This window comes from Xiphophorus couchianus, chromosome 16, assembly GCF_001444195.1.
Source record: "Xiphophorus couchianus chromosome 16, X_couchianus-1.0, whole genome shotgun sequence".
NCBI classification, from domain to species: Eukaryota; Metazoa; Chordata; class Actinopteri; order Cyprinodontiformes; family Poeciliidae; genus Xiphophorus; species Xiphophorus couchianus.
Genome location: NC_040243.1, coordinates 8,162,322 through 8,174,096, shown reverse-complemented (window position 1 = coordinate 8,174,096; position 11,775 = coordinate 8,162,322). Strand labels below are relative to the sequence as shown.

At 36.7% G+C, this 11,775-nt stretch overlaps 1 protein-coding gene across 1 annotated transcript; it reads right to left on the bottom strand.

Moving 5' to 3' along the window:
• Window positions 1–361: 361 nt before the first annotated feature.
• galr2b (galanin receptor 2b) lies at window positions 362–11,508 on the bottom strand. The gene is made up of 3 exons (XM_028041352.1): window positions 11,299–11,508; window positions 7,855–8,238; window positions 362–2,478 (listed from the first exon to the last, which is right to left on the bottom strand). The coding sequence occupies exons 2-3, from the start codon at window positions 8,226–8,228 to the stop codon at window positions 1,713–1,715; spliced, it is 1,140 nt and encodes a 379-aa protein (XP_027897153.1). The 5' UTR covers window positions 8,229–8,238; window positions 11,299–11,508; the 3' UTR covers window positions 362–1,712.
• Window positions 11,509–11,775: the final 267 nt, after the last annotated feature.

Genomic DNA, 11,775 nt, shown 5'->3' with positions numbered 1-11,775 from the left:
ACTAACTAACTAACTAACTAACTAACTAACTAACTAACTAACTAACTAACATAACATCTCTTTCAAACACTACCGGTCTTTATACATAATTTATTTAGCCATTTCATTTGTATTTTTGCTACAGAAACAAAAAAAGCCAATATAGTACTAAAGGATGTAAATATATAAAAAGAGAATACTGATTGTATAAATCTAAATATTTGTGTGAGTTACAATCAACTGCCTTGTTGCTGAAATGTGCTATACAAATCAGTTTGATTGACTGAATTAGACTGAGATAACTGGAGATAACTGCTGTAATATACCAATAATGTTGCAATAATCATTCATATTTCTGATTTTCCATTTTAACCAAATATTGTGCAACACAACCTCACAGCAGGAACTGGTTTATTTGGTCATTTAAGCTATTCAGTCGACATTACATTCTTTCTCGCCATTAAAACGTCCAGAAACGTAACAGAAACAAAATGCTTTTTTACAGCTCTGAGGTAGAACACAACCTTACAGTAAAACAAAGGTGAACTCAAACCTAACTGTACTTTGTGGAAAAAAAAAATCTGCAAATGTGTGGTTATCATTTCACAGCTATACAATATTAAATACACTTTAAAATATACTTGGATACATAAGTGCACTCATTGACAAACACATTCTTTTAACTGCATAATATTTTACACTAAAGAGAGAGAAACATGCCATGAATACAAGAAAAGCAAGAAAATGTGGGCAAATACTGTAGAGTTCTAAAAGATTTCTGTAAGTCATCTATCCCGAACTTTGCACTTATTAATTTTTTTTTTATATCTTAGCTCAAAATGTCTAGTGTCAAACCTGATTCTTACATTTGGCACACAACAGTGTGCTCTGAGGCATATTTAGAAACTTCTATATGCAGGTGTAAAACTGCAATGTAAATACTTAACTGTTTTGCACAACTGTCTGCAGAGTTAGCTTAAATGCACATTTTTCTAAAAATGAACAATTATCTCGACACGAGAGAACAGCATTTGCATGCAAAATACAAAACAAACAACTTGTTCCACAAAAAACTACACCTTGATATCCGACGGGTAGATTTAAACCTGACAGGAAGGTCAGATTAGACTCCAGTGATTACACCTGAAAATTTGATCACATTGAGAAAAATCCAGCAACTGAAAACCTAAACTTGGAAATGGTGTTGGTTAAAAAGTTTTGCGTAGATGAGTTATCAATGAGTCACAAGTGATGACGTTGACATCAGGTAGGAGGAACAACAGAGGAGAACTCGTAAGCAACACAGCAACCTTGCAGCCTCGATTTCAATAAATGCAACCAATCATTTGAAAAAAGATTACCTTGGCATATGAAACAAAATTTTTCTTTGCAGCTCTACTCAAATTAGTGGAAGATCTGAATGACAAAACTGTAAGTACTTGAACTGAAATATGTCTGCTGGTAGGTGTTATAGTGGAGTTTAATTGAGCTGACAGTATTAATGAGACAGGAAATAACTTCTCTAAAATCATGTCTACATGCCAATATTAACGTAATGGATTAGAAAGATGGGATTAATGAAGAACATTTTCGGGTTTAGTAGTTAACTCGCTCCCAGTTATTGTGCCTCCCAAATTTAAATTTGGAATCGATGAAAAAATGTAGACTTTTTCTATATAGTTGCACAGTTGTACATATAAGGCAATCTGCTCTGAAACCGATCTGATCGTTCATCAAGTTGGGTGCTGAAAGGGAGAATTTAGCGTCAGTGTGGGCTCTCTCGGCTCCACTCGCCTTGGCCTGTTCATCATTTCGCATTCATTCTGTCGAACGTTCTCCTCATTCATGTGTGATACCTCCGTGGAGCCGGCCTCGAACCCAGGCCCTGTGTTGTCCACGTGAACCACGTGGACTTTATTTCTGCCATTCTTAATGAGGATGCAGCTGAAGACTTTCTTGAAACCTTTGCGGAAGTGTTTGGACACCAGAGCGTACACAATGGGGTTGACGCAAGAGTTGGCATAGGCCATGCAGTGAGAGAGCAGCCTGAAGGCGTAAGTGGTCTGATTGAAAGGGAAGTCTCCGTACAGATAGCACAGTATCACTACGTGGTATGGCAACCAGCATATGCAGAAAAGCACAGTTACAATGATGATCATCTTGGTGACTTTACGCTTGGCTCTCTTAGATTCGGACATACCATCCAGAGGGTCAACGGCCGTCCAGAGGTACTTGATGGTTCGAGTGTACGAGAGGCTCACAACCAGCACTGGAATGACGTAGCCAAACAGGAAGGTGCAGGTGTCTAGGACCTTACGGTTCTGCTCCTCCCAGCCAGGGATACACACAGTGCTGTTAGCAAAATCAATCAGGTCATAGTAGCTAAGATATGGACCTGCAAAGACCAAGGAGAGGCCCCAGATAACCACCATGGCAACCACTGCATTACAAGGGGTTCTCAGCTCTCTGGAGCGCAGAGGGTAGCGTATGGCCAGATATCTGTAAAAACAAAGACAAACAAATTCAATGTATTCTTAATGTTTCATGGTCTGATTGTAAAGTGTATACAGTCATCTGTCATTCTAAATGTTACCAATAATTACCAATATTTATTATCACAAAATATCAGACACATACAACCTGAACCTTCTCAGAAGTTGCTGTCCTATTAAAATTACTCCAAAATAGCATTGGTGATACCTTTAGGAGGTCACAAAAGAACTCTAAACAGCAAAAGGAAATTTGATAAAAATTTGTGTCCAGAAGACAGTTTCATGTCAACAGAAGAAATCTACAAGTCAAAAACATTTCCAAAGCTCAGTATACAGGAATTAAAATTATAATTTGATAAACAATAAAAGACTTTGTGAAGGGAGAATAGTTGTACCTGTGAGTTTTAACCAAAGACAACACCAATGTTCATTGCTCGTGGTTAAAGGTTTTTGAGTCAGTTTTTGATATTGATGTTGCGGCTCCCTGCACAGTCTTTGTATTTGCCAAACTTCCTGTTAATGACCATAAATTAGTCTTAGATCTTGAATCGTTTGCTCAAAGGCCGTCATTTGTTTGCAAAATCTATTTCCATATGACTATGTTAATGTACTTCTTATCTTTTAAGAGGATTTTTCTGTGGCTGTACTTTTCTCCATTTGTTATATTTTTAACAGTCTTGTAGTCAGTGCAATAGTGCCATTAGTCTAAACTACATGTTATTGTTCCTTGCTGGGATCAACCAAGCTATGTTTCAGGAGTCAAAGGGTCGGTTCTGTGTATAACCAGCTATTACTGTTAAGTACTTTGAGAACAGAATGAGTTCTATTTAAAGATTATCATTTTACCATCACCATTTCCCTGTGATCAAATGGTGTTACTAGTTTGTTGCATCTTTACAGGTAAATGGGAAACTAAGCCAAGTCACTTCTCAATTATCATTTTGCTAGTTATTTAAAATTGTTCTGATCTATATCGCTTGAATCTTTCTGAAAGGCATTCAAATTAATTTCTCAACTTGTTTTGATTCTTTCAGTTTGTGTCCAGTACCTGTTTTCTATTAATTCATTTTCCAATTAAATGAAAAAAAACTACTTCCTTTGAAGTTCAAGACATATGCAGTGCAAAAATTACAGATGGCTGAAAGTTGTCCGATTTCACCCCACATAACATTAGTAAATGAACAGGTAAGCAAATTAATTTTTATTTCCACTATTAGAAATAATGCTTTTAGTGCTTGGATATTCAACTCCGGCGCTGATAGAGAAGTAATTTTAAGGCCTTACAAGAAAACTTTCCACTTAAATTTACACTGCAAGCCCTTCTGAAGGCGCACTCAGTATGAGTCACCTATTCTTTTTCTTTTTGTTGTATAGAACAAAAAAACAGTTTGCCTTTTCTATTGTACCTAAAAATATTAACGGAATTTGTAAGACCGTGTGCAGCATTCACAAAGAGGATTTTTAATTATTTTTGTACAGTCTGATCTTAAATTTGATTTGATGAGTTGGGCCTGAATTGGAGAAGCGCAGGTAGACAAAACGACAATGAAAAAAAAACATTTATGAACAATAAAAAACAAGTATAAAAGCAATAAAGAAATGAGTACAAGAATAATATTGTGTTACATCCTATATACTTACAGAAAATATGTATAAAAACAAAAAGAACTGCTAAAAATCTGGGAAATATTTAGCAAGATAGCCTTTCACTTTTCTGTTTTATAGAATTTGATGTCATCTAAAAACTGACGTGGAAATATGCACCAGTAATAAAAGAACATGATCTGTGCTTAAGACAGGTGTTCGCTAAGCATACAATCTGTTGAAACGTTTTATTGTCTCTTTGGATGCAATGAAGAAAATGATGTAAGCTGTTGCTTTCCATTAAACCACACAGTGATAATATCGTCATTACAATGGATTTCACAGTGGTTTAACCGTTATCAGTGTTGGTGCACTGGGTGAGGGTCTGTTTTAAATTGCTGTGTGAAGCTTGCTTTTTTCCTCTACAATATGCACGTTATTTATCAGGCTTTCTTAGACAGTCCTGAAGCATGCGTGTTCGGATTAAGGATGATTCTTGGGTCTCTGATGGACAGCCAGCCTGCCTAAAATGTCACCTTCTTTTGGCAGGCGAGAACTGGCTGGATATAGGACATTCACATCCCTTAGCAGAATGTTGAAGTTATAAAAATAAACTAATAACTCACAAAACCAGCACATTGTCATATCCTTTTTTTTGTTTTTAATTCGATATTTGTGCTTGTAGCTTAAAGTTGCATGAGCTGAATGTCTTTTGACAGGTGTCCCCAATATTTCAGCTTCTTTTGCAGTGATTTTAGGTAAAACAGCACATACATCTCTCAGCCTTTTTCATTTATGAAACACTTCAGCCACCTCTCCAGAGACAGAAAGGACAGCTACTCTGCTCTTTGATATTTCCCTGAAATGATAGCTAAAGGCACTTATGTTTGACATGAAAGGTAGAAAGAAGACACTTTGAACCTACTTGAATGAAGCCTCAGTGGTTCGAACAACTAACGTCTCTGTTTGCAGCCATCCGGCTTTATTGATAGGTGGAATTTGAAAGAAATGTTCATTTTCATAATGTTGATTTGAAATTTGGGATTCAAAACAATGTTGTAACAAGAAAAATGGGCATCCTTTAATTCCACAGATGTGCTATAAAGACAAAAGTTACACTGACTGACTTGGCTCAACCAAGAAGTTACACAAATACCCATAGCTTATGACTGTATTTAGTACACTTTGTATTTCATACCCTAAAATGTACATGCAAAAACACAAAATACATTTTCAACATGAATTATCTATGAAAACCACGCTTCACCTGGAAATACTGTAAAGCATTTGTCTTCTTGAACTTTGATTTCATTCCCAATGATTCTCCACTCACAGGCCTTCTTTTCAGAGTTTTTTTTTTCCTATCTGTATGTGGTTCTGCATTTATACAACAGAGTGTGGGGGGAAAAAAACAGAAGAAATTTATTATTAACAGTCTGACTCTGTCAGTTTTTTTTCAGACAGAGGAGGAAACAGTGAGTGAATCCTCTGAAGGGTAAACACAGCCAGTATGAGTAGAGATTCTGCTGCAGTGAGCAACTCCTCAATGACTGTCCATACTGACAGAGCTGATTATGCTGCCCAACAACTGTAATAATTACACAGTGCTTTCTCTGCGAGGGGGAATCATTTTTAGCCAGGGACGCTGCATGATTGTCTCATAAGATATTCAATTATAGCTTAATTGTCTTGTGAGGTCGAGTCTTTCATTAATTCTGTTCATGTGTGCCTTTGGGGTTTCACTGCTAGAGTCTGCTTTCTTCACATGGGGAAAAATGCATTCTGTGAGGTTAGCCAATGTCGTTGTTAAATTATTAATTACAATAAACAGATAACATAAAATAAAATGAAATAAAGACGAAGACCTTGAATTCATATTTTTACCTATAAACATTTACATTCAAAGGCATATAAGAAAACCAAATAGATGAAAAATTACACACTAATAGATTTCACATCTAATAATGCATGATTATATTTTAGCTTAAAAATTGTGGTTTCCATAGGAATCCATTAAAATTTTTGTCGTCAAGTAATCAAGTAATTAATTCCTCCAATGCTTAAATACTTGTTACATAGAAAAAAACAACAACAACTCATTTCTGCATTCTTTTTCAGAAAAAAAAAGAATGACTTGTGATTTTGGCATATGAGGAGTTAAAATTCTGAAAATTATTCAGTATTTGATGTCTGGTTAAAATCCCCCAAAACAAAACAAACAAAAAAAAAAAACAAGAAGTGGCACACAAAAAATATTTACTATTTTTAAAGTGGATTTTTGAAGTGGACATGATTTGTCTGTTATGAAGTGTGAAGGTGGTAACTTTTAAATTGGATTCTGCACAAAAACTAATAATAACATGGCATAAAAGTGAGTGCCACAAGAAAGCCATATAACAAGGAATATTGTTGATCTGACTAAAGCCTTTGATTCCATTCACCATGACATCTGAATTAGTTGGATTACAAACACTGTTTTTGAGATAGACTGCTGGTATGATTAAAGAATTAATAATTCTTGGTCATGTAAAATCAGTGCAGGCAGTCAGTTTATAGTCTGATGCTATGACATTACACATCTGTTTGCCTCAGGATTTTATACTAGGTCCAACCCTTTAAAAGATCTCTTATTGTTTCTCTTATTTGTTTATATGCTGATGACTCCACTCCCTGTACATCTAATTCAACTATGCTACCTGCAGGTCATCATGATGCAGCTCCAATTTTCTTCAAAATGGCTTTTCCACGCTACATTTTAAAATACAAGTGAAATCAAACATGATGTTTTAACCATAAATTACCTTAGATTGTTCATTTACTAAATATCAATGGTACAGCATTAGAACTTATTTACTTCAAGTAATATTTAGGTTTCTGGTTTTCTCACAGTATTTAGACACTTGTTGCATCAAGTCAAATCAAGACAAAAGTGTATTTATTCATCTCATAAATACATGTAACTGTAAGAAAATGGAAGCAGAAAACAAATCTCTACTGAACATGTTACTTTTCTTTTCTTTTAAGAAAACAAAAGCTATTGGGAATCAATGCAATTCCTGAGAAATTTCTGAGCAGTACCAATATTGGGATTCATCTGCAAAATATATTTGAGGAGATTTCTTTCTTTCTTTCAGTTCTTAAGGATTAAAATTTAAATAGAGACAGACTGTTCTTTCTTTTAAAAGTACAAAGAAAGAAGGCATTCATGAGCTGCACAGCTACAGCTTTAGAGTATTCTGAGAGAATAGTTATTAATTTATGCATGTACTGTATGTGTGAGATGTGTTAGTTCTCAATAATGAATCACAGCCTTTAGGGAAGTGAGGAATAACTTAAGGCTTGATGGGCTTGAGTTAGTCATTTGAGTGGGGTGGATTTCTAATTCAAGACCCAAAATAAAATCAATAGTGGAACAAAGAATCGACAAAGGATTTTCCTCATGCTTCCACACATTCATTGCTCTAGAGGTAAATTAAGAAGGTAAACAAAACAGAATGAGGATATTCGATCAACCAAATGCTGTATTAAAGAGTTTTATTGGTATTACATTTTTAAATCTAATAAAAGTAGTTAAACGAAATGAAGACTAGTTCAACATTATTGGATTGCAGAGGCAAAAATACAAGGAATGTTGCTTTAAAATGCTTGTAATGACTTTGAAACAAACCCCTTTTGGAGTCACTTTATTGAAAATCTGAACTACAATTACAGTAGAATACAGCTAAACTGGAATAGAGTTAATTAGGAGTTAGGTTAGAACAGAATAAATCTATTTAATCCCAAATGTTAATCGACTTACCTGTCAACTGATACAGCAGCCAGTGTGAAGCTGCTGGCGTACATGGTAAGGTTGATGAAGAAGTGGACCACTTTGCACATGAAGGAGCCAAACACCCATCCCTCCAGAGAATAGATGGTGGCTTGGAAGGGAACGCAGAAGATTATGAAGAAGAAGTCAGCCACGCTCAGGTTGAGTATGAACAGGTTGGTCGTGTTGTATCCGAGCTGGCCGCTCCGCAGCAGCACAGCGAGCACCAGGCTGTTGCCGATGGTGCCAAGCAGAAAGATGAGGGAGAAAACCACAGACACAATCACACTGGTGGGGTTCAGCTGGTAGCTTTCAGAAACGTTGGCCTGTCCTCCTGTCCAGCTGAAATCCTCAAAGTCAGACATTTTGGTGAATCTAGAAGGAAAGAAGAAAGATAACTAAAGCATATGTCTGAAACGACACTTATGGTGCACATCTTAAATTAAAGCTATGAATACATTTAGAAAAAGAGACAAGTCCTCTGAGGAAGGCTAATGGTGAATGTGCTGACATGATGACAAAGGTCATCTCATGGAGGGTTAATTGCAACGGAAATGACAAACCTCCATTCAGCTGAAATGGAGGCTTGAAACTCCGAAGGTTTTGGAAATGGTTTGCAAATTTGCACAGACCAAGAAAAATAAGACTCTATGTAATAGAGGGTAGTGATATCTAACCAAACAGTAACTAGCAAAATGTTATTTGTGGAGAAAAACTACATAGAGATGCTGGTCTAAGTTGGTGGCAAAATGAATGGAGGTTAATGCAGGGAAACTGTTGAAGAAAATCTGGAGGATGCAAATGATTTAATGCTGAAAAAGATGTTGAAAAGCAATCCGCCATATATATGATGGTCTGATTGTTTGATTAGTTAATTAATTGAAAAACAGTGAAAAAGGTTTTCAGATAATGACAATTACTAATTCAGTTTAGATGCAGATAACAACATTAGAAGACTGTGCAGGGAGCCGCATCATCAATATCAAAAACTGATCAAAGCAAATGTAAATGTTGCTCAAATTTAGCAACAGTGATAAATTTATCTTTAAGCAAATAATAGTTTGGTTTTTTTTTGTTTGTTTTCTGCCAGTTGTATCCTTACTGTTTTGATGCTATATAATTATGTGATGCACTGCTGCAGTTGACTTCAAGAGGTAATTGGACCAATAAGCGACTCGCTGTGCCCGAGCTCAGCTCCTCTCCACCATAATTGAATGGATCGCTTCTCTAACCCACCACTATCTGAGTGCTCTGCTTAAATTTACTCAGCGAAAACAAAAAGAGCAGGAGCTCATTCGTGGATACTGGGATGCTTCCCTTCCTGCCACGGCTATATAGAAGCATTGATCCCTACCAACGATTAGAGACCCACTCGTCTCTGTCATATTCTGGCCTTAAACAATGTCGTATTGAACCCTCTGACGTGCAGGATCGGGTAAAGTAATGTCTCCAATGACGTCAATCTGCTCTCATGTCATAGGTATCCTCATTTCACATTGCACGGCAGCCAGCCATCGGTACGAAATTGAAACTAAAGTGGTCCACTTGGAGGTGAATCATAGAGTCACACACATAGCAAAATATGTCTAAACACGTTTATATTCCAACAAAGAGAGTGTTTTTTTTTTTTTTGTATTAAAAGGTGCTAAAAAACAACAGGGTTTGTAATTTATTATTTCCCTTACTATGAGGCCATTTTTGGCAGTTAATTGTTAAAAGCCAGTTTATAATTACAGGTGTTAAAGGAAGTAATGGGTGTTTGGTGACAAAGAGGATATGCAAAATTCTAATTATGCATGATCATCTTCTCTAATTGTGCAATTAGATCATTTGTGAAATGAGGCAATATCTGCAATTAACCCATAATCCACAGACACCTATTTATCAGCACCAACATTTGTTTTTATTGCTGGTTCTGCATCACAACTTTGAGTGGCGGTCTTTTGCTCTGAGGGTGATCATCGGGCTTTGATGCTGCAGGATGTCACAGACAGGACAAAGAGGCCGGGGTGTATTTGTTTCAAGTATGTTATTATCAACTCTTCATTTTTTTAAAGAAAATCTTTTTTTTTTTTTGTTCCCAGTGAGTAGACTTATAGGAACAACTTGCTCTTTGAGATCGCCATTGATTTTCAGGAGAAAATCAAAACCAATCAATATGAAGTCACTCTCAAAGTAATGCACTTCATTTAGAAATTGTGCTCTTTGTAATAGCATTTGAGTGCAATTGTGCTCTAAAATTGAAGCATGTGAAACTTTCAATCTACACAAACTACTGTCTTTTTCTTTTTATATTGTTAGCACTGCGGTATTTATGTTACGGTTGCAATTTTGTATCATTAATGAGATCAGACAAAGGAAGCAACCCACGCCTGTCACTGCTGCTTACTGACCTCATTCAGGAACCAAGCAGGTTCAATGAAGAGAAAAAAGCTGAGATTTTCTCTACAGCAAATGAGCAGCTTGATTATGTTTGATAATGCTTTAATGAGAGGCTACTCATCACCCTAATCAAAATAATGTTATTCCCTATCAAAGAGATGGCAAGGGCAGGCTGAAAACACCAACGTGAAAGATTCTTGAGTTTCAGCTTCCTGTTAAATAAAGAGATTATACTTTTTTTTCAATCTCTTAGGAAACAATGGACATATGTATCATCTGCTTTTTAAAAAATTTTATAAGTGTAATGGAAAAGTAAAACATTATATGTCAAGTTATTTCCAGCTACAGATTGAAAAAACAGATGCAGGAATGCCCCGGTTAAATTTATATAAAAGGGATCGCACCTGCTGCCTGCTGCTGCAGAGGAATTTACTTCACAGCTCCGTTCCAGATTTAGGCAACGCTAAACCCACCTTCTTATCCATAAGGCTACACAATTTGCACTGATATAAAATGTTAGTCTACAGTAATATGGCAGTGGTAAGACTTCAATCAGAGCTGGACATGTTTCGGGATCGCTGGGATCAGAGGAAATGGGGACAGATGAGCAGATGCTTCATGGTCTGGTGCATGCAACACTAGACATGCAGTAAAATTCAGAGGCTTTGGTTGAGCTCTGTGTGATGTATTTGGAGGTGTAATTAGGAGTTAAAGAAAAGGGATCAATAAAAGAGTAAAGGAAACAGGAAATCCAAAGAGAGATGAAGAGATCGACGGGGGTGTACCACAGCCAAAATCCGAGTCAGTGGAAATATATGAGCCTCAAAATAATAAGCTTCATCCTAAATAAGAAATAAGACTCAAACACACACACTATGAGAGTCAAAGTTACGATATGATAAGATAAGCTATGTTTGTGATGAACAAATGTGAAGAACAAATACATGTTAAAGATCAGGATACTAAATGTTTGGCAGAATGGTTTATTTTTATCTTGCATAACCAGCAACAGCAGGATACAGATCAGTCATGGGTGCTGCAGAGAAAACCTACCGGACTGATGATGCTGGACAGTATCCAAAGCCTCCCAATCTTCTCCGATTAGGTACAACACTCCCAGGGGACCAATGCTGTTATCATGCTGATTCCTTTTGTACAGACGTCTCTTCACTACCAGCATCTGTCGCTGTCTGCCTGGGTTGCTGGTGTCTTACTCTCTTTCTCCGCCTGCCTCCCCCCCTCACAAGAACTCCTCCTCCACATTCACTTTAATGTTCACACTTCACTGCAGAGAAAGATGGGAGAGAACAGAGGTATGGAGGGAGGTTTTAATGCCTGCCGGGCTCACTGTCACTGTGTAATCAGGAGGTCATCTGATAAACAGTTGCCAAATATAACAGAGTGTGAACCCAGACCCTAAATTGTTAAACAAAGGGTTATCTTATTGCATTGCTCCATTTACATCAACAACCATTGCCTCTAAGAAGGAGACTGAGTTATTCACTGCAGACAAGGTGGAAAATGTCTCAA

Coding starts and splice junctions, on each gene's coding strand:
- galr2b (XM_028041352.1), bottom strand. CDS start 8,228: ATGTCTGACTTTGAGGATTTCAGCTGGACAGGAGGACAGGCCAACGTT. Junction 2,479..7,854: donor GCTGCTGTATCAGTTGACAG/GTAAGTCGATTA, acceptor TTGTTTTTACAG/ATATCTGGCCATACGCTACC.